Here is a 21,373-nt window from a genome sequence, read left to right as displayed (position 1 = left end):
TCTCTCTTTTCCTCTCTGTCTGGTTTTGCTTCAGATCTGCACCATTTGCTGACAGTACAGAGTGGGAATCAGCATGGCCCTGTGGATAAGAACTGATGTTTCCATGTCTTTATTGTTCCTTCTCCACCTTTTCCCCCCGGTCTGGTTGGACTCTAAGTCATAGAGTCATAGACTGGTTTGGGTTGGAAGGGACCTTTAAAGATCATCTAGTCCAACCCCCCCTGCAATGAGCAGGGTCCTTTTTTGCCATTTTCCTATGAATTCAGGACACGGGTATTGCAGTCTCTGTTTGGGCCTGTTGTACTATTACTGCCAGTAGCAGCACGTTAGCTAATTGCATGCTCTGCTACTGTAACCTGTGAGCTGATGCCATGGGTATCACAGACCCCGCTGGCTCTGGGCACTACCAGATTGCTCGGTAACGTACATCCAGGTGAGATGCACCACATCAACGTGCTTATGTTTTGGTCAGCGGGAGCACACGGTTCGGATCCAGCTTTATGCTTTTGCAGTGACTTTGGTGGGTTGTGAGATTGCAATCAGAATTATTTCTGATTCATCCAATACCAGGTACCATATTGAGGGCACCAGCCCTCGTGTCACGCGGCTGCAGAGTTGCCAGTCCCATACGAGGGTCCCTAAGACTGGCCCCGCTGTATTTCTGCCGGAGGAATAAGCTGCGGTTGTGGGGGTGTGTGTCATCGAGCGTATTAGAGCCAGGGTTGCGTAAGCGTTACTACGGGTGTACCACAGTGCAGCTACACCTGCGGCGCTGCAGTCGCAGCCAGGGGACAACCTTGGATCCCGCAGCTGCTGCGAGAGCGCGTGGCTTCTGCCGGTTACAGCCCTAAGGACAGACAGTGCTCGCCGCAACAAATGTACCTCATGCGGTCTGCATGCAGGGACGAGGGCTTGGGGGGGAGTCTGCTGAATTAAACTACCGTGTGCCTTTTATGTAGCCGTCCTTCCAGCAACGCTGTGCCTCGCTCTCTGGTTGCTGCATTCAGGCTGCTGGGCATGTGCCATGCCTGTGCAGATGAGCCACCTCTCAGATTATTCCCTCCCTTCCTGCTGATGTTGCTCCAAAGCAATCCCTCAGTGGCAGTACCTGGTTTATAATGGCTTGGCAGGTTTTATGGCCCCTGAAGGACTTTAAGTTCGCTCATTTTCTTATCCTCAAGAGAATTGCAAAGATTGGAATATACTCATGGTTTTCTTTCAAAGATAAGGATGGGAGTTGCTTTGGGGTCTGGGGTTTCTTTTTCCTATGAAGTTTAGGTTTTCCATTGCAGCTGTACTGTCTGTGCCTCATGCTGGTAGGGAACATGATCTTCCTGTTAGCTGCCCGCCATCCCCTCGAACCCTTAGTCCCGACAGAAGAAAACATAGGTGAATCGCCAGAGGAATGTGAATCCAATAAGTTGCGACATTTGTATGTTTATCTGACCTTCAATGTTTACGAATTTGGCTGGCAGTCTCATGAGAGAGGGTTTGACCAACTTATTGGTCAATTGGACCTTAATGCTCTTCTTGTTTCTGGTCAGTCTGGCAATACTGTAAGAACAGCTTGTTCCAAGCAAGCTCCTAAATGAGTTTACGTGCTTAAATGGCATCATCACATATTCTCGGTACTGTCTCCTGGTCCTCTTTTTTTCTCCACCCTTTCCAAGTTTTCGACTTCTAAGCTATTGCTTAGAATAACTGCTGTATTTTCTCAGATAAATGGTACCATCCTGCTACTGTCTTAATTGGGAGGGTATAGCCGGTCTTCTCTCCGTTGAAGAGAAGGCCTGACCACTTTTCCAGGCTGTGCTAAAGCTGTGCTACCTGATCAACAGAAGGAAAGGGAGAGGCCATTATGTCTAGGATGGCCAGAATTCAAGCAGTATGGTATATAATGTCATAAAGCCTAGTAAACTTTATTGCAGGTTTTTAAAAGCAGCGTTTAAGTCTTGTCTTTGTCATATTTAAAAGTGTTTCATACAATTCTGGATGATGTTGAAAGACACTATGGATTGCCTGCTCTTCCACAGTTTGCAAATGGTCTGTGCTTACAGTGTGCTGCAAAAAAACCCCGTGCCTCAGATCCAGGCATTTCTGAATGTGGGATGTTTGAGAACAGATTATTTTCAGCCTCATCTATTTTCTGATTTTGTTAAGACTATTTCTGATAAGCCTATGCAGTCAGGAAAGCTTCAGTGATTCCCAGCTCCAGCAGAAGCCTAATCCTAATGTCCTACTATTATCAATAAGATGTTTTACCAGAGGCTTTGCTGAACCCCAGACTGGACCTTTAATTATTATCCAAGACTCATTCCCCGGTCCTGGATTGTCGGCTGTGGCCAGCTTTCACTAGTCCATGTAATGCAGATAGCCACAAAATACATCTCCTCTTCCAGGAATCTGCAGAGTCAGCCGGCTGCCGCCGTGGGCTGCCCGGACCCTCGGGAGCCCTTTCTTGCTGCACAGCAGTTTCAGCTTCCCTGGGCACCCTCTGCCCCCTCCAAGGCATCCTGGCTGCTTTAACTCCCTCATTCCGTACAGGCCAAAATGCTTTTGATGGGCTTCTGCAAACTCATCATCGGTTGGTGTTAGCTCTTGGACCAGTAAGCGTAGGTGGTAGATCCGAGAGGAAACCACGCGATTCCCGTGATTACTGTTCGGAAGCATCTTGTGCAGTGAGTTAATGCTGAGCGCCCAGGTAGACGCTATTTCGCTTCCTGCACGCGGAAGCAAAGGACAATGTTTCCTTCTACTGGTGGTGATGGAAACTCTTTTTGGCCAGGCCCTTCTCCTGTGATATATGGATCAGTAGCCCTGAGGTTGGGACTTGCTGACAGCCAGGAGCTACTGCCATTATAAATAATAATAATATTTTCAAGAAGGCTTCAAAGCATGTGCACCGCACCCCTCTGCAAACTGATTTCGTAGTGGCTTGATTTCACGTCAGTTTAACAAAATGCTGAATGTGCATCGTTCCTCTTCATTTTATCTTAAAATAGGACATCTAAATAAGGCGCTCTGTAAGCCTTTCCCAGTCTCTCCTGGCTGTCAGCTTTCACTGAGCTTCCCCACACCTCCCACTGCATTTTTCTCCAGGGTAGGAAGAGACTCTGCAATGTAAGTGGGATTATTCATGGGTGACAAATGGAGCCTGGTGTGATTGTGGGATAGAGAAAAGCAATTTGAGAAATGGAAGCAGGGTTTATAGAGAGGATTACGTGCCATAATGTCTTAGATCGCGGAGGGCTGATCTTGTGCTGTGTTAAAATGCAGCCTGGTTTTTGCCTTTCCGTTAGCTTGTGTTTCCAATGACACCAGGGAAGCTGGCGCTGTCTGTGCCACCGGGGCATTTTGTTCTTGCATCGTGTAAGCCGACCCAGGCTCAATTTCAACCCTATTGAGGTTCCTATTTGGAACCACGTGTCAGACCTGATCTCTGCAGTGTCATCAGAGCCGCTGAGATGCACGGCAGCGCGGTCCACATCTCACTGCGGTGACACCGCCCCTAGGGCACTACTTTCCAGCCGCGGAGGAATACCCTTTAAAAAAGCTATATCCCCATCTATGTGGAGAACCTCATAGCAGACTCTCCAAAGACGACTTCTTATTTTAAAAGAATTTCTAAGTAAACTCCAAGCCACATTTTTATAAGGGAGGATGGTATTTGCAGAAAAGGTCAAGGCTATAACAGTCGGCATCCTCGGAGATAGGAATTCTCAGCCCCTGCAACTTCCCATAATTTGTCATGTCTTTAAACCCTCAAGTCCCCATTTTACATTCCCGATCAAGAAAGACATGAGGTTTTCATTTCAAAATGAAATGCTCCACTGGCTGGGATGTTTTTCCCTAAAGAAAATGTACAGAAACAAAAATTGTTAGGATTTCACTAATTATACGGTCATGCTTAGCCCCAACCCTATGCAGGACCTGTTAGTGCTGGGACCGCAGGAACAGACCTGGGAGGGACCTAGCGAGGCATCGGTGGAGCTCCTGCCTCCGGGGAGGCCCAGCTGCACCCCCTTGCATCCCCTCTGCTCAATTCAGTTTTGGTTGGTCGCAGGGCAGGTGACTGTGCTGGGTCTGGGTGGTGCAGGCTGCCCGGCGTTGCTCAAGGCTCGACATCTGCTGTATCTGTCGTTGGGGAAGCGTGCGGCAATTTCTGCCTTTAGCAAGTGTGAGAGAAGCCTTTCCTGCGAGAGTCTGCGAAGAGAGCATGGAAACACGAACATAACTAGCAGCGAAAACTGAGTGGGATTTGTGTTTCTGGTGTCAGGAAATAACTTTAAAAATGCACTGCTGAGAGGCTTCCCAGCAAGCTTTAACTCTTGCCTCACCTGGGAAGATTGCTGCGATGAATTCATCAGGCGTGACGCAGCAGAGAGCTGCGCTGGAGCTGCCTTGGCTCTCCTGGCATCTCCAGGCATGGGCTCGGGGAGGAGAGCGAAGGGCAGTACCTGGGAACCAGTAAAGACGAACGCAGAAGCACTGGCAGTAGGTTTGACTCAGCTCACTACGTGGGCTGACATATGTAAATTGCCATATACATTTGTAAATGTTTTGGTATGCCTGAGCAAGCCAATATCTGGAATTAATTTTGTTCTTTTGGGAGGCTAGACAGGGAGCCCGTAGGAGAATAAATCCAAACGGACCACATGTATGAATCCTGGTGGGATTTGTTCGGTTGCTGAGACCTGTGTATGGACGTGCATTTGCAATTTGAATTGCCTTGATTTGGTTTTCCTTACCTCACTTGTAAAGTGACTCAGACCAAACTGGACTAAGATCATTCCAGTCTTGCAGCAGACTCGTATGCTGGTATTAAACATATTTTAAGTTATACACTTCTCAGGGTTGTGCAATGCAGAATCCCTGCTCTGCAGTCTGTTTTAGGGCTTCTTTTTCTCTCTGTGCTTCTGTACTTTTTAATGTCAGCACTCTGTTACTGTGCTATTTTGTGAGACGTGATGCCCTAAGGGAAGGTAAGGGTCACTTCTCCATCACTAATGTCTAGCCACTTTTTGGAGCAGAATGCAGTCTCACGACTTTACGCATCAGGAGATGAAAAATAACTTTTCTAGTTGAAATTGCAAGGAGGATGGTAGAAGGCAGAATGCGGATACCTTAGCTGCATCACAGCCATGGTGTGGACCAGCTCCTGCAAAAATTGCAGTGGGATCTTTAATGCCAACGAGTGGTCCAACACCAGCACAAGCTATTCCTTGGCTGCAGCCTGCCTGCGGTTGGTCTGAGATCACATCCCACCAAACTCTGTCACATCTCTGCTGGCAAGATGCACTTTCCCGTTGGTGTTTGACGACAGTCTGTGGCAGGATTATAAAGAGCTGTTGCACCTAAAGGCAAAGAAATGCTACAGGTCCTAGCTTGCTGCAAATCACATTTGGGCTTGTGAAGCCCATCTCATCCAAAGGCTTCAACTGGATTAGTTATTTTTAAACCCCACAGAAGGAGTGTTAAAAATGTGCTTTTTCATGCAAGCAGCCTTAAAAAAAACCCGTGCTTTATGTTCTGAGGTGCTTTCTCATAATTTCCTCATCCCCTTGCTGCCTACACCCCAACACCCCAACGCTGTATGAAAATGACTTTGGAGACAACACAAAGTGCTGTTTCTGCAGCTTGCTTTTTGTAAATTTTAGGATTTTGCTTTTCTCCTTTGCTGCAACTCCAGTAAGCATTTAAGATTTTGATATCTGATCATTGCTGGGAAGGTGATGCAGTGATCCGAGAGAGAATTACGGCTACTGTATGTGCCTGTTACATCCCTGTACTGGTACTCATTGATAGATTATTAATAGCTGACAGTGGAGAGCCAAATGGATGTCCTCTGTTTTTAAGGCAAGATCTTGAAGGGATAACTCTTGCTATTACATGAACTGACTGGGTTTTTTTATACATGCAGGACAAATCTTATCAGCTATTACAGCTTTTAGAAAGTGTTGCTGTTGTATTTGTTAATGGGTCTGGCCGAAATCCAGTGCTTAGGGCTTTGGCCCCGTGCTGGGGGCTGCTGTCACCTCACCCACAGGCGCGTGCTGTGCTCAGCCAAGATCCCCTTCCCGGCCCTTATGGGATGCCGAGCTGTGCCTATAGCCAACCCGGCTGAGCACAGCATGGTGCCACTGCCACCTCCCAAGGGGATTTTGTAAACCAAGATCATCAGGGCAGTGAGAAGAGGAAACCCATAGCACCTGCATCCCCCTACTCCCTTCCGAACCTGAACACAGACTAATTTAAAGCAGATGGGGTGGCTCTGACGCGCTGCAATGTCCTACCAGATCCTGCCAAGGAAAAAACCTCCCAGAAGGCACAGAGGCTTTGTCCGAGCCTGGGAAGGACAGGGGCTTCTGCTCCCCATGTTTTTCGTCCTCCGGTTTGTTCCGTGTCTCCCTTTTTGCCCTCAAACCAAGCTGCCAGGTCCCAGCTACGCTGCGAACGAGGTCTCCCTCCCCCGGGGGAACGACACACCGGTGACGAGGTCTCTGCCCCTGCGCTGGCTTTCCCCGGTATACAGGGAGGAAGGGCTGGCTCCGTCCCCGCGTCCTGCCCCAGCCAGGGCACCTCTGCCGCTGCCCGGCTGGCACGAGGGACGGGCTCTGGGGGACGAGCAGACAGATTACCTCTGCCCTGCTCGGCTGAGGCTGCTGGCCCTGCTTCAGAGGGCTTTTCTTACCCCTTATCGCAGCAGCTGAAATTCCAGCTCGACAAAACCCAGCCACAGACTTATTCAAAACATTTATTAGTGTTTAAGGAAAATAATAGTGTGAAAGGTACAGAGCTTTGTCTAAAGCCATATGCATTTTCTTTTTTTACAAGCTTATTTGGCTGCAAATTCTACATGAGATAAAACTAGTATGTTTTTCTCCCAGAGATTTGGAATTAAGGACAGTTTGTCTTTTTTTTTTTTTTTTCCTTTTAGTTCAGCACTTTAAGTTAGGACAGCATTTTCCAGGGTTTACTGCTATCTTTTTCCAGTAGGCATTTTGCTTCTCCCAGTATTTTCATTCCAGAACAAGGCTCATTCCAGATGCAAAGCGTAAAGGAAACATTCATACCTTGGCTTTTAAGCTAAACCTCCTTCATGAACAGCAAGTTCATAAGGAATGTTAATTAAAGCATCATACAGTATCTAAATGGACTTTTTTTTTCTTTTTTTATAAAGAATTAAGGCTATGTAGATGTCACAATAAAATAATCTCAGGTAAAACGCACCCTATTTGTTAGATATGAAAGAAGGTTTAACAATAAATAAATGATTTATGCTGTCAATAACATTATGGAACTGTATAAAACTATATTTACGCAGCTTTAAACATAAAAAAAAAACCATACTAGTGGCATGAATATATACAACACAGGTCATAACGCACGTTTAAATTATCATAGCCAGCAGTGTTCTTTTTTAAATGGAGACACTATAATAAATAGAAATGTTAAATATTTACAATAATAGCATATGTGGAATCAGTAGATGAACACATAAAATCTTCACACACAGAGGAAAAAAAAGTTATGCCTTATACAAAAATCCCTCCCACCCACAGCTTGCCCTACCCACCCCCCCAAATTTTCATTGACTAAACAAGGGGAATATACAATTTTCCCCACAGAACGAATGAATACAAATAAAACTGTATGCATGCTGAGGTGATATGTTGACTGAGACATTCAAGGATGTAGATCTGTATGTTTGGTTCCCATTGATGAATCAGGCCTCTAATGAGAGAGGGATCTTATTTTAGTTCAATGCAAGAACATTACGTTGGTAGCGAGTTGTTGTTTCTGTTTGGCGTTCGTTTTCTTTTTTTTTTTTTTTAAAACGCTTGGATTGTCTTTTTGGTTTGAGCTTGTTCTTCATCGTGGCTATATGCCACCAAGGAGGAGAGGATGCTCGCAGGAAACCCACGGAGGCACGCCAGAAACCTTCTTACGGTACCACCAGCAGCCACTTAGTTTTTGGAGCAGAGGAATTAGTTGGCCATCAGAGGCAGGCCTGAACCAACCTTGGCAAGCTCCTCCGTGGGAGAGCCCGGGTGCCCCATCCGTGGGAGAGCTGTACTGCAACCCAGCGGGGCCGCTGGCCCTCTCACCGCCGGGAGCTCCGTTCCTCAGGTCAGCGTGGTCTTTGCCGCTACAGTACCTGGCCCGATCCCACCTCTTCCCAGTTAAGTCGAATGAAAATTTTGTCACAGAACTTAGCTAAAATCAGGCAAGGATCAAGGTCACGTCTTTAAACAAAGACCTGGTGATCGCATAGAGACACACCTTTTCAACTTAACGGTCCTCTCTTGCTTCCTACGTGGCTTCTATTAAAAGCAATGCCTATAACTTCTGCGGGTGGATACATGCATTAAACCCTGAATATAGCTATTAGGAGCTGTGTTCACTTAGCAGTAACTAAAATCTGAGTTGGAAATTGTAGCCAAGTTCCAACACCCTCTCCTGTTTATACAGCTCCTTCCCACCATGCGACAAGACGTACGTTAGTTCACTGGGTACGTTCTGTCTCTACTGAACTGCCTTCCTGCCCCCACAGCTTTCCTCCCCAACTTTCTAAATGAGAAGGCTCAAATCCCTGGTGTGATTCCCACTTTCTAAGAAAACTCATTTTTTTCTCTAGAGGAAGCTGAAGAGCTCACCCTTCTGTCCCCGTGGATGCTGTAACCTCCATTTCCAGTACAATATCTGGGGATATAGGATTGCAGATCTGCAACCTGAGAATTACAATTGCATAGGGGGTAGGAGAGATGTGTCCGAACACCTCATTCACACTTAAAACTGCTTAGAGACAATAAGATCTTGACACTCTTCATCTTTAGTAACTCATTCTGCAGAGACTGGTGGTCATTATCTGCATGACAATAAAAAAAAAAACCAAGTCAACCCCGCCTCCTTATCTTTGGCATTTGGATAAACCAAGCTAATAGGCAGGTTGGAGTGGGGCTCCTCATCCCAGCAAACCACACCACGCTACTGCTAAGGAGAGACAGATTTCTGCTGGGCCTTCCACGCAGCCCTACAGAAGAATATATGGGTCCTTCGCTGTCTAAGCCTATGCCCATCCTTTTAAGCTTGGGCTGTCCATAAGGGTGGAGGACCTGTATCACTGGGTGGGCAGGTGTAAGCAGAGAATATGCACAGGGTGTATAGAGGTCCATGAGTATACTCCTGGGGGTCCTCCATACTGTGCAAGTCTTAACAGTCACATTGCCTTGTCTGGAAGCTGACTACTCGCCTTCGATATGCTGAAGTGACTGGATTAGCAAGTGTCAAGTTACGCAGTGGTTAAAAAACAAACAAGGGGCACTTAAACTAGGCAGCATCACCCAGATGGGGACAATGGCTCAGACGTTAGTTAAGAGAAAGCGGCGGAGCTCCGGACCGCACGGTTCCTGTGCGAGAGACGGGGTAGCTATTTCATTAGAGAGCGTCACATAGAGAGCCTTGAGCTCTTGCGTTCTCAGCCACAGGCAGAAACCAAATCCCCCCGGAATTCAGCCATCTGCTGTAAGGCTGCGCGCTAAACCTTTGGAGGTGCTAAGCCACAAGCAGGCACATGCAATCTGGCAAAGCCCTCTTGGAACCTTCTCCCCAGCCAAGGGGACCGAGAAAAAAAAAACAAACCCCCAAAACAACCCAACAACCCCCAAACAAGATCCTAAATTTCAGCTGATGTCTGTTTCGTAAAAAAAAAAGGGGAAAAGAATTTAGTTGGAGACATTTTGCCACGTTCGGTGGCTGCTCAAGTGTAGAGTTTGCTGGATCGATAACCCATTGCCACTGCTCTCCCTTTGCTACTATATACACTGTTGCTGAGGTCCATATATATCTTGCAATGCCCTGTGCTTGACCTCTGAATGGGAAATGCTTTGGAATGTCCATAGACGGGAAGATGGGACTCAACGGAGGAGGTTTCCAGTGGAGGGGGAGGATGGGGGGAACGGGGAGTTGGTGCCTTTTTTCACCTCCGGATGTCAGAGAAGTCGGACAGTTCGTCTGCCCGGTCCATGATCCCATGTGCCCCTTTGGGACCGTGGCCCCCAGCTTTCACCCGGGCATGGGCATTCAAGTGGCCCTTAGTACCTCTCTCTCCCTTAGATGCTCGTGAGCTCTCCTTGTGGTCAGAGTCGGAGTGGGCCAGCATGTCCCCGCGGCCAGCAGCAGCTTTGCTGGCTTCACCCAGTTTCTTCTCGGGACCCAGGATGGTATCACTGTGCACAGCCGAGGTGCAGAAGCTCAGGATGGAGCAGAGACTTCCCCAGTTCTGTTCGCACTGGGCCTGGACGCTTCTTGTTATTGCCTTTTTCACCTCCTCGCCACAGGTGAGCAGGATATTCACTAGGTCAACATATGGCCTAGAGGTAAAGGAAACGGTGAGAGGAGAGTCAAAAAATATGTAAGGGTTATCCATCAGTAAACAAGTGTAACGGCCTCTCGGCCTTACCCTCCCTTGGGCACAGCACGGTTCAGCAGCGTTAGCCCGCTGCTACCCACTGACTCGGCAGCCTTGTAGAGCAATTCTACACCATGTGTTTATTATGCAATATATTATATTCTCATCGGCCATATCGCTGTAAGAAACGCACGTGATGGCATCCTGTCAAATGAAGCTTCACTCAAGTGCTGGATCTGCCTTGATTGCTTCCCCACCAGAGATGCTCTGGAGAACTGTAACGTCCACCAGAAGAATAAATGAGGTCTACAAGCTTGGCAAATGGGGCTGGCAAATGGAAGAACTGCTATCTCACACCTTCTGCCTCTCTCTCTTTCTGTGCCCCTTCATCTTTCTTAGTCAGGATACAGAACAAAGGAAACCTGCTCATGTCCCAAGCCATCAACTTCATCAAACAGCTTACCATCTCCAGGTGAACGGCTGGTACAGAGCATACACCGATCACCAGTCTGCAAGACAGAGGCATTTCCTCACCTCCGCAAAGAGCAGCAGATACTGAACTAGAGGTTCTCTGGCTTTTCTCATCATCTTTAGCTTTCCCTGAAGCACCAGGTGTTGATCTCCACCACAAGCAAGATCCTATCTGGACTCAGATTCCAACTGCACAGAGCTCAGACACATGGAAATCCATTTTGGTGGCACTGTTTCTTCCCACACCAAGTTTTTTTTCTTCATTTCCTTACAGAGTTGAGTACAGCTTTCAGTATATACCTTTTCCCAGCCAAACAAGGATTCCAAATGAGCCATGGCCAAATACCGTTTCTGCTTCCCACCCGTCCCTCTGTGCCCCCGCAGCACAAAGCAGCCCAAGCGCAGGCACTTCGGCTTCCTCAGCCACGGGTCACCGAGTGCAGTGATTTTAAAATAGTCGCGGTCACAAGTTTTGTGGGTCAATATTGATGTTGTCTATTGACGCAACCGCCCAGCTGCTAGCAGGCCCAGGAGGACGTGCTTAGAAGTCTTCCACAGTAGGAACCATCCACAGTGCAAGTGGAGAACTGCCTGGGGTCAGCGGTTGTGGTCGTATGGGGTGGTGGGGTGCACCTTCTGGACACACCGTCCATCAGCTCTGGTGGCTGTGGACAAGTCTAAATCTCTTCCCATGAACTAAGTCAGAAGAGACGAGGAAAACCAACAGATTATGATCAGTGTCTGACACTACCCTGATTTTACTTTGCCCAACTGCTTAAACTCATTTTGAATGACTAATCTTGGAGAGCCACCTATTCCCCTATCTCAAAATATTTCCCATGTTTGGATTGTTTCTGCCGTTTAAAAAAAGTTACTTGGAATGCAGCAGCGACCGATCTGCCAGAGCCTGTCACCACTTCCACCATAGCAAATCGGCCTGACCCCCACCCCACCGCAGCTGACGCAGGAGGAGACTTCACCACCCCGATCGCGTTCCTCAACGCTCATTGGGAGAAAACAGTCAGAATAAAATAGTCAAGAGAACAAGTCTGAGAGCTGCCACTTGCTTCTCTGCTCTTAATTTTTGTTTTAAACGTAAAACAGAAGATGAGAGAGAACTGAGCACATCGCATAAAAAGTGATCCAGCAGAAGGAGGCAAAAAAAAACCAATAGAGAAATCAGTTGTTGAAATCGGGCATAACCTTTACAAAAATCTTCGGAAGAAAAAGGTTGCTGGTGTGACTAAAAAGTGGCTCAGCTTCCAAATATTTCAGGTATTCAGAGTCCGCCAGAGCCCTGCGGATTAATACTGGCCCATTTCTCCTTCACTGTTTTACTTTCTGCATTTCAGCTGGCCTGACCATAGTACCTGAACTGAGCACAAGGCTGCAAGTCAGCAGACGTGATTTTTTTTTCCAGCTCTGCCACACTTGCCTATTGATCTTGAACAAGTTCCTTAGTTCAAAAGCTTCAGAAATGGCCTCTAAATTTAGGGGAGGAGGCTGGCTGGCTTCTATTTGGGGAGTCCAGCATAGGAAAGCTAAGCTCCGACTCTGTGAGATGCTGAAAATGAAGTGTAGGCAGCTCTAAATGAGATCGTGCAAATTATAGGTGTTCAGCTGAATGTTCCGTCTCTTCTCAAACCGAGAACCCCCCAGTTAAGCTCCCCAGAAATAAGCAGCTGCCTTTGAGCATTCCTGCTTTAGCCTGTTTGTAAAACAAGGATAACTAACTTCTCTTTGGACAGGCCTTTGACTTTCATAGTTCTCATCTCCAAATGATGGGGGGTTAACTGGTACCAAGTACCCAATTTATAGCCCACGAACACAGCCCGGGCAGGGCCCACAGAGAGGTGCTGCGGTGCAGACAGAGCCCTGCTGCCCCTCTCCCCCAGGCAGTGGGATGCTGCCCTTCGCCCTGGGCACAGCCAGCAGCCCTGGCAAGGCCAAGATCTGCCACCAGCCATGCCTTCGATCCCAGCCTCAGGAATGTCCTCGGGAAGGGCCTTGCTTTCAGGCCACCGTGTTCAGCTCCTACAAACCACAGCAAACGATTCTGCATTTGAGAGTAAACTGGCATCAAAGCGTCTCTCTGCGACTGCAGCTGAAGCATTAGGGAGGTGGTTTTCAACCGAAAGTAAAGGAATTGGGGCACAGCTCCTTTGGAGACCAATGAAAATGCAAGGCTAAAAGTCAAAGAAATGATTCTATAAAAAAAAAAAACCAACCCGTATCTGTCATGATTGCTGGGATTTGGGGTTTCTGTGCTAATATCTGGTAGGGATAAGGCAGCATAGAGGCGTGGTAGGAAGATGCTCTAAGGTAAGCCTGCTGCCAGGCTGTGGCTCAGCCTTCTTGTTTGGGAGCGAGATGTTCACCTGCAAGAAAAACAGGCTCCGATTTTTGCATCTGTGCACAAAGAGTTGGTACAAACAGCTTGTGCCTGGTTTTTTGCTGTCATGTAGCAGCTTTGATCAATTCCAAATGGGATTTGTGCCTGCCATTCCTCGGAGGGCAGCTGTGTTCCCAGTCAGAGGGATGAACTCCTCAAAATCTGACTTGTGCCTTCATTTTGTACACCTCCATGTTTTATTAAAAAACATCTGAGATTAATAAGGAATAAGATGAATGGGAGATTACCTGGGGGGACTGCAGCTCTTTCAGGGACAATTAACTACAAGACATTTGAAAGTATGTATTTAAAGAAGAAATTATCATCTTACTGACAACTTTGCATAGACCTTCTTCCCCCTTCTCCTCTAGCTGTCATCTTTGCCATGATACTGGAGTCAGGAACGGTGCCTTTGAGCTCAGAGAGCACACAGACATTGTGAGATGCCTCTGGAAACAGCAGACGCTGACACTGTATTTGCTAAGGGACCAAAGAGACAGCCAGATCTCCCAACTTCAACCCATTTCATTCCCTTCCACAGTCACATCTAGCCCTTCGTAAACAAACTAGTCTTCAAGGGCCTCTGCAAAAAAGGCATTACCTTGGTCTGGTACATGGGAAAACAAGACGTGCTTAAGGCCAGAAGGAGGTGAAACAGCTCTTGGGCAGAAGCAGAGCCCATTGGCACCATCGCGCTCCTGGAAGGAGCTCCCACGCCTCTGACTGCACTAGCACGGAGGCACTTACTCATGCTGCAGCAGGTCTTTGAAGTGAATCATCTCCACAATGACCTGGACGTTCTCCTTGGCAGCGGAGCAGAGGTCATGCTTCAGGTAGCACTCCCGCTGTAACTGGAACACCATCTCTTTAATGGCAGGGCACTTACGGCTGATGCAGCTGAATTTATGCCTCAAGGCATGAGCCTTACACTTCAGAGCGTCTTTAATGAAGGATTTTCCCTGAGAAGAAAAGAAATGGAGTAGCTCTGTATTTTTGTCCATTAAGCACAGCTGATTTATGCCCAGCTAGCTGCTCCTCTGTAGAACAATGTCAAGGGTTATTAGATTGCTAAGGGTACCACTTAATGGCTTTTCCCCCTCTTCTCTTTGTTTCTCTGCCCTTAAAGATCATGCCAAGTTACCTGGCCTTGCTATTCTGGTGGAGCTGAACACACAGGGCTTCCTCACTGGTATTTTGAGGTTTCCTCTACCCCAGCAGCTGAATGCCCAACAAGGGAAAGGGCAAAAGTAAGCACCTTGAAATAATTCAATGCTCGAGTTACTGGCTTTGTTCGCTTCTGGGCTGTCAGCACAGCAGGTTCACACAAAGGAGAGGGCATCCTGCCATGGCTGAGGTCTCCAGGACCACAAGCAGATACCCATTCAGTAACTGCAAATTAGTTTTTTTTAATTTTAAAATTAGTTTGCAAACTCATAGACATGTATGCACCGACTATATGCACCTGCCCCATTTCCCATCTGTCAGTATTTTCTCTACTACCGCTTCCCCAGAGAGGGACTCAAATCAGCATTAATAATAATCCTACAGTGTCTTGATGTCTGTTTGCTGCAAGAAATTCTAAGTGAGATTAAAAAAATGAAATCAAAAAACTAAAAAAATAAGTTGCAGGAAAGCTGCTTGAGTAGCATCTCTTTAACCACTGTTTGCAATTCCTTCATTCGGTTGCTTAGCGGGCATCAAAACCATCCCTTCCTTTTCTCTCTTTGCTATCTGACACTATAGCTGCCATACACGGTGCACGTGTCGCAGTCGGACAGCTCTGCTCAGACTCCCTTTACTTTGCTGAGCAATGGGTGTGTGGAAGCCTCCTGCACTGCCTCTCTCTCTTCATTAGCTTCAGATGATTCTACACAAGTGCTTCATGAAGACCAAATTCTTGTTAACCTTTATCCAGAGAGTACACTGGCACAGCTCCACTGACGTTAACTAAGATTCACCCAGACCTGCAAGCAGATTTTGTCCCCAAATTGTTTCAAGCCAGAAATGTTTCAAGCCAAAAATGTTTCTTGCTGATCAAAGAACTGCTTCAGTCATCATCCCCTTCTATTCCCTATACCAAAGGCACTTACTTGCCCTTCCCTTCAGAGACAAACATGCACAGCACATTAGGCAAATAAGGACAAAAAAAGAAAATTCTTATGCAAACCAAACCTGCCATAAATTCTCAGGTTTCAGAGAGAGGGAAGGAGAGCAGAAAGCAGAGAACAGAAACTGGCCAATGTTAGTCTTGTCATTTAATGCAGCCTGAAATAACTGTAGATAATACAGAGATGAAAAGCCATGTCATAGCAGAGGCTAAAGTCACCTCTATATTAAATAAAGCTCCAGGGGTTTCATACTTCTGCACTGCAATGGAGGGAGCCTGGATGTGAAATGGGCTGTATCTGATTAGCAATATCTGGGGATCCTGGGGAACAGGCATCAATGGCTACGCTCAGCCTTCATAGGCGTTTCCCTCCCCTTCCAACAGGGCTTACTTCTTCTGTCAACTTTGTTCACTGACAGAATATTGTGCAAAAATAAACGAGTGTTTTTTGGAAGCCACTTGGAAATTAAGTTGAAGGTTTTCAGATACCCACAGAAGAAACAATTCCTGTTTTAGTGGCTAGCCAGACCCTTTGTACATCCTTGAGAATTTAAACCTAAAACTCCAGCACTTCAAAAATGTTTCCTACTGGGTGGTCCCACCATCCCTCATGGAACAGGCTGAATCCTGAAGACAGCTCTACTTTATACCATGCTTTTAACAGTGCCATGAGGCTGGTGCTTTTAGTCAAGTTATACTGTAAACTGCATGGTCAAGCCAAATGCCGCTGGCCCGTCGTAATGTTCTCTTCCCTCCACACTGAAATGGGAGAGTAGGTTTACGAGACATAATAACAGGATGTCTCAATGATGCATAAACGGTCTGGGGAGAAAATGAAGGAGACAAACTTAATACCGCATACCATGTAAGTAATGTATTTTAACGTCAGTGCTTGAACCAAAGACTTATTTGAATACAGCAGCTTTAGGAGGTTGCCTGTACTGGTTGTGTGCAAGTCTTGAGAACCAACTTTAATAACTGCACATTGGGAAATATTTCGATACATCTAAATGAACTGGGTGCCCAAGCTGCATTTCAGAATCAGCTTTGAACAAACATGGTGTAGAAGCTTAAGCCGCTTAGTGTTTCTGAAAATCGTGTTCAGCTACATTAGTGTTCTGATTTAAGTTATCCTGGGTACAGGAGGAGGAAGTGATCACAGGGAGCCGTAGCTAGAGCCAGCCTGTCTCCTGGGACAGGTTGTACACCGCTGCTCTGTGACTGTTCTTGGGTCTTGATTCTGGGCCCTTCAACAGAAAAGTGATTATTGAAGCTGGTTTTGTGCAGAAGTAGATTTGCTCCGTAATGGTAACTTTTTTCCAAAAGATATGTTAAAGAACTAAAATACATGCCGTGTGTATATTGGAAGCAAGCAGATACACAGGAGGTTTCACTATGTTACCTGGGCATCAAATTTTCCAGCGTTGTGCAGGAATGTCATGCAGATCTCGTGTAAGCCTCGGATCTCGCAAGAATTGTTTTCAAAGCATTCAAACACTCCACATCCCACATCGCCAGCATTAACCAGGCAGTGCTGGATTTCAGCTAAAATGAGCATTGATTACAGTTAACTTGAAGAACTGTTCACAGAAGCTGGTGGTGGGTAGGGTGGGGAGGGAAAGAGTTATTTTGCTAGCATCATCAGTTCAAAAGAAAAAACACATGTGACAACAGTTATTGTACCCACAGCATGCCCACTTTTTGCAGAAATTAGGCCAAAACTTGGGTGTATTATGTTATGAAAGTGATAGCCAAGAAGTAAATGCCAAATCCACTATGCTTACGTCAAGCTATTTCACTTGAGAACTGTCTAATGCTTTTGCATTCCTGAGGAGCAAAGGACGGGCATGATTTTTGCTGTCTGACTTGTACAAAGTTCCCCATCGAATTTAAGTACCAAAATGAGAAGCCCAGGGCCCAGCCAGCTAAAATTTCTCATTTCTGGTACTTTGAGCTAGTTTCTGATGATTTTTACAGACCACTGGGTTTCCCCTGTTGTGATGTCTACAAAGTTAATGGCAAAACTCCCACTGATACATAAAGTCCTTTGCACTGAGTGTTGCATAAAGCTGCAACTATGTCCTCACCTATGCAGAAATCAATTAAAAAATTATATATTTATATATGTAGTACATAAAACAGATCTACTGGAGCTAGCCGTTACATATGTGTTTATTCTGCCCTTTCAGATGTTATGCAATACTGTAAAAAAAAATGCTGTCTAATACTCACTTACCAAAAAAAACCCCAAAAATCTAATTCTTAACAAGACAGCTTCTGGTCCTTTAAAAAAAAATGGATGTAGTAGTACTGCCAGAGGGAAGGTGGTTGCTGAAAAAGCCTGGGGATAAAGTTAAACAGGGGCAGCTTTTAGACCAGAACTGAGGATGCTAAGAATTCCTGTACTCTGTGCCCTAGTGGTACCTTTAATTAAAGCTCGCCCTTGGGAGCCAGCCTAATCCCCCTCCGAACCGCAGCATGTTTCAGACATCCCCAGCCTCCCCCTTCGCCATGCGGTCCATTTGCAAGTCTTTACAGCAACTTTCGGTCTAATTTCAACCCGCTGCAAGGCAGAGAGAGGAGCCGCGATGTAAATGCGAAGTCTGAGGGAGTTCACATGAACACCCCCCCAGCTCAAAACCAAATCAGTGCCGTTGCCTTCCCCCTCCCCCCTTCTACCTGCCTCGAAGTGCATCTGGGGGTGGGACACGGGGAGCCCCGGGGTCGGCTCCCGGGATTGTCTCAGCCACACGCGAAAAGCTGCGCAAACACACACGCACCGGGGCGGGGGGGAAAATGGAGCTCTTTGTGGAGCGCTGCAGAGCGCGGAGCTGGGCTTTTTTGGGGCCGGGAGCTCAGCTGTAGTGCTTGTGTTGGCATCCGGATGCAAACCCTTTGCCGGATCACATGTCCTGGCTCCAGCGTGCTGAGAACTGCACAGTGCCGTGATTCACATGTGGCAGTCCCTAATGGGCATTCGTGCATTCCTGCTCGTGTGTGTTTAAACACGTCTCGCAGCACTGAGAGTGTTTAAAAAAAAAAGGGAAAAAAGGAGAAAGGGGGGGGGGAGGGGGGGGAAGGGAAGCGTCTGGATCCCGCGCTCTCTTTGCACGGCTGGGAAGCGATCCAGCAAAGTGCACGCCTCAGCTCTCTCTTTCTAGGCAGATAATACCCGGGGGAGGGAGCGCAGGGGGCGGGAGAGGAGGAGAGAAACCCCCGGTCCGTTGCATCATTGCACGACTCCCTATGGAGGAGGCAAAGCACCAGTCATTTCCAGCCGCTTCCCCTTCCCTCCCGTCTCCCCCCCCCACCCCTCGACCCGGTTTCAAACGCTGCGCCGAGAAACTTTCTCCTCCCTAGCTCCAGCCCAGCATCCCCGCGGCCCGCAGCATCCCCGGGGCCGGGCCGGGCGCCGCTCCGCTGGGCTCCCCGCCGCCCCCGGCCCCGCTCGCCGCTCCCCGCCGGCACGGGGCCGCTCGGCACCGACTTTGTGCCCGGCGCGGCTGCAGAGGCGCTTCGCCCGGAGTGCTGCCGCGGCTCTTGCAAGGGCAACACGTGCTTGGCAAAGCCGGGCTTTAAAGGTAATTAGGAGCGAGCGCTTATAACCTCTGATGATTTATGCCTGACAGTCGGACACCGACATAAAGCGCCTGTCATAACTCAACGCGGCTATTTCCCCGGCGCTCCAGAACCAGCGAGGGGGGGACACACACCACCTCTGCACCCCCCTCCGCCGCCTCGCCGTACCTGTGTTCTGCAGGGACAGGCGCCCCTTCTGCTGCGGGGTCCTGTCCTGCGGCCCCTCCGGCGGGTGGGTGGCCTCAGTGCCCGCCGCCGCCCGGGCGCTGGCGAGCAGCAGGGCCAGGGCCAGCAGCTTGCCGCGGAGCTCCGCGCACATGGTCGCGCCTTCCCCCCGCCGCCGCCGCCGCGTCCTCCCCCGCGGGGTGCCGCACCCGGGCCCAGCGCGCTCCTCGCCGCGGCCCCGCGAACCGCATGTGCCCGGCGCGGCGGCGAGCGCGGAGTGGAGGCGGCGGCGCCGGAGGGTGCCTCAAATATCCCCGCCGAGCCCCGGTGTCACTCGCATGAGGGAGCCGAGCAGGTGTCGCTCCGCGCCGCGGCCAATGGCGGCCGCCGCCCCGCTCCGACCGCCCGCCGGGGGCCGGCCCTGCCCCGCCGGCAGGTTGCAGCCTCCCGCCTCCCCCGGCCCCCCCCCCCCGCCCCGCGCCGCGGGGGATGGGCGTGCGGGGGGCAGCGGGCAGGGACTGCACCCCCGGCGGCGGCGAGGGGGGGTGCGAAGGTGCCTCCCCCCCGGCGGTATGGGCGGAGGGGGTGGAAAAAAGGGAAAAAAAAAAAAAAAAAAGAAAAAGGTGAAAAAGCGGGATTTTGAGAAGCGCACTGCTTTGGAGGGAGGGAGGCAGCACCCAGTGGTCCCCCCGCAGCCGCGGGGCCGGGAAGGCAACTTCGGGCCGCTCCGGACGCCGCCGCTGCCCTTGCGCGGGGAGCAGCGGGGGTGCCCGTGCCCGGAGCCGGCCGTCCTGCGGCACTGACGCCTCATGGCAAGACTTGATGAAAAAAAAAAAAAGCCTCTCCGAAGCAGCTATTGCACTGACTTTCTTGGAAATCCTGTACTCTCTCCCCCCTCCTTTTTTTTTTTCCCCCTGGGATTTTGTACCCTGCGAGTTCCAAGGGGATTTCGGCCAAATCCATCGCCTGGGGGGGACTGGGAGGGGGGACGTGGTACCTGAGTGCAGACCCGGCCGAGTGAGCAGGGCCGGGCGCTGCCTTTCTTGACACCCCCCGCCCGCCCCTCTGCCGCCGCGGGGAGAGCATCACCCTTGCAAGCCCCCCCAGAGCAACCCCATAGCCAGCCCTGGCTGCTCCCTTTTGTCCGGGAGCGGGAGCGGGCCGGGGAGGGGGGTGGGGGACGTAGGAAAATCTCTAGCAGGTGATGAGAAGTGCCGCGCTGGCTGGGGAGGGGGCGTGCGTGTCTCCCCTTGCCCTGCCGTAATGCACATCAGATGTTTCATCAGACCCCGCAGGCCCCATGCGGCTCCTGCCTCCCCCAGCAGCCCCCGAGCCCCCGGCGCTGCCGGGGCGCGCTGGGCTGTGCCGGCGGCGGGGGTCCCGCCGCGGGGGGGGGGGGGCAGCCAGGAATGTCTCCAGCTGCTGCTGCCGCCCGCTTCCTCACAGCTGTCAAAATGCACTTGAGGAAATCCACTCACACCTCCCCGAGCAAGGGTCTCCTCGGCGGGACGTGACACCGCGCCGCAGGACCATGGCTCCACGGCTACGCACCAGCAGGCACGTTTTGACACCCCCCTTGCAGCCCCCGAGACATCCCTGCCGGCTCCACTCGTCGGGGCCTTCCCTGGTTTTGTCCCAGGCCAGGAGGTTTGTTTGCTGGGTCTTAGCGGTGCAAAGTTTGTTTATCGTTCATTAGGGTTTGACTTCGAAACATCCTTTTAAGATTTAAATTCTTAATGGTGGTGCCAAGCTCATGTGGAAATTCCCTTTTATCAATATGCTGCTGCCTTAGTAAACTGCAACTTGCAGCTTTCCTCTAAGGAACTCGCTGTGCCAGTGCGGATGGCTGCAAAGCCCCTGTGCCCCTGGGATGGGCTCTGCCCTTTTTGACAACAGGGCTATTAAAGGAATAGGTTTTTCTTCTTCATTTTTACCTCACCCTGAGTGCCTGGTGGCCCTTCTTTTGTCCTTGTTCTTTTACTATTTATACTGCTGAAGAGTTTTGCTATTTAATTGCCTTTGCTAGGTCTAACTAGCTCGACTTTAACAATTCTCATCTCCAGTGTTCAAAGAGCAGGTATGAATGAACTCAGGAGCAGCACAGAGAGAGTATGGGCAGGAGAATTTAAGGGACAGCAGTTTTTCTCTAGGTAACAACCGATGTACTGTTCCTAACCAGCAAGTTTGTATTATACATATTATATATATTCTAATTTTTTTCTTGTGCCTCACAAATTGTGCTTTCTCC

The 21,373-nt window shown here is 49.1% G+C and overlaps 1 protein-coding gene across 1 annotated transcript; it reads right to left on the bottom strand.

Moving 5' to 3' along the window:
* Window positions 1-6,740: 6,740 nt before the first annotated feature.
* STC2 (stanniocalcin 2) lies at window positions 6,741-20,283 on the bottom strand. The gene is made up of 4 exons (XM_075164383.1): window positions 19,129-20,283; window positions 16,784-16,926; window positions 14,022-14,233; window positions 6,741-10,373 (listed from the first exon to the last, which is right to left on the bottom strand). Exons 1-4 carry the CDS (start codon window positions 19,277-19,279, stop codon window positions 9,980-9,982), a joined length of 900 nt encoding a protein of 299 aa, XP_075020484.1. The 5' UTR covers window positions 19,280-20,283; the 3' UTR covers window positions 6,741-9,979.
* Window positions 20,284-21,373: the final 1,090 nt, after the last annotated feature.

Source organism: Calonectris borealis, chromosome 15, assembly GCF_964195595.1.
Source record: "Calonectris borealis chromosome 15, bCalBor7.hap1.2, whole genome shotgun sequence".
NCBI lineage: Eukaryota > Metazoa > Chordata > Aves > Procellariiformes > Procellariidae > Calonectris > Calonectris borealis.
This window is presented reverse-complemented; position numbering and strand designations above follow the sequence as displayed.

What these genes read in the sequence shown, in the direction of transcription:
- STC2 (XM_075164383.1), bottom strand. Translation starts at nt 19,279, where the DNA reads ATGTGCGCGGAGCTCCGCGGCAAGCTGCTGGCCCTGGCCCTGCTGCTC. An exon ending in CCTGTCCCTGCAGAACACAG is followed by an intron (nt 16,927 to 19,128) that starts GTACGGCGAGGC and finishes TGCTCATTTTAG; the next exon opens with CTGAAATCCAGCACTGCCTG. An exon ending in AAAGACCTGCTGCAGCATGA is followed by an intron (nt 10,374 to 14,021) that starts GTAAGTGCCTCC and finishes CTTTACCTCTAG; the next exon opens with GCCATATGTTGACCTAGTGA.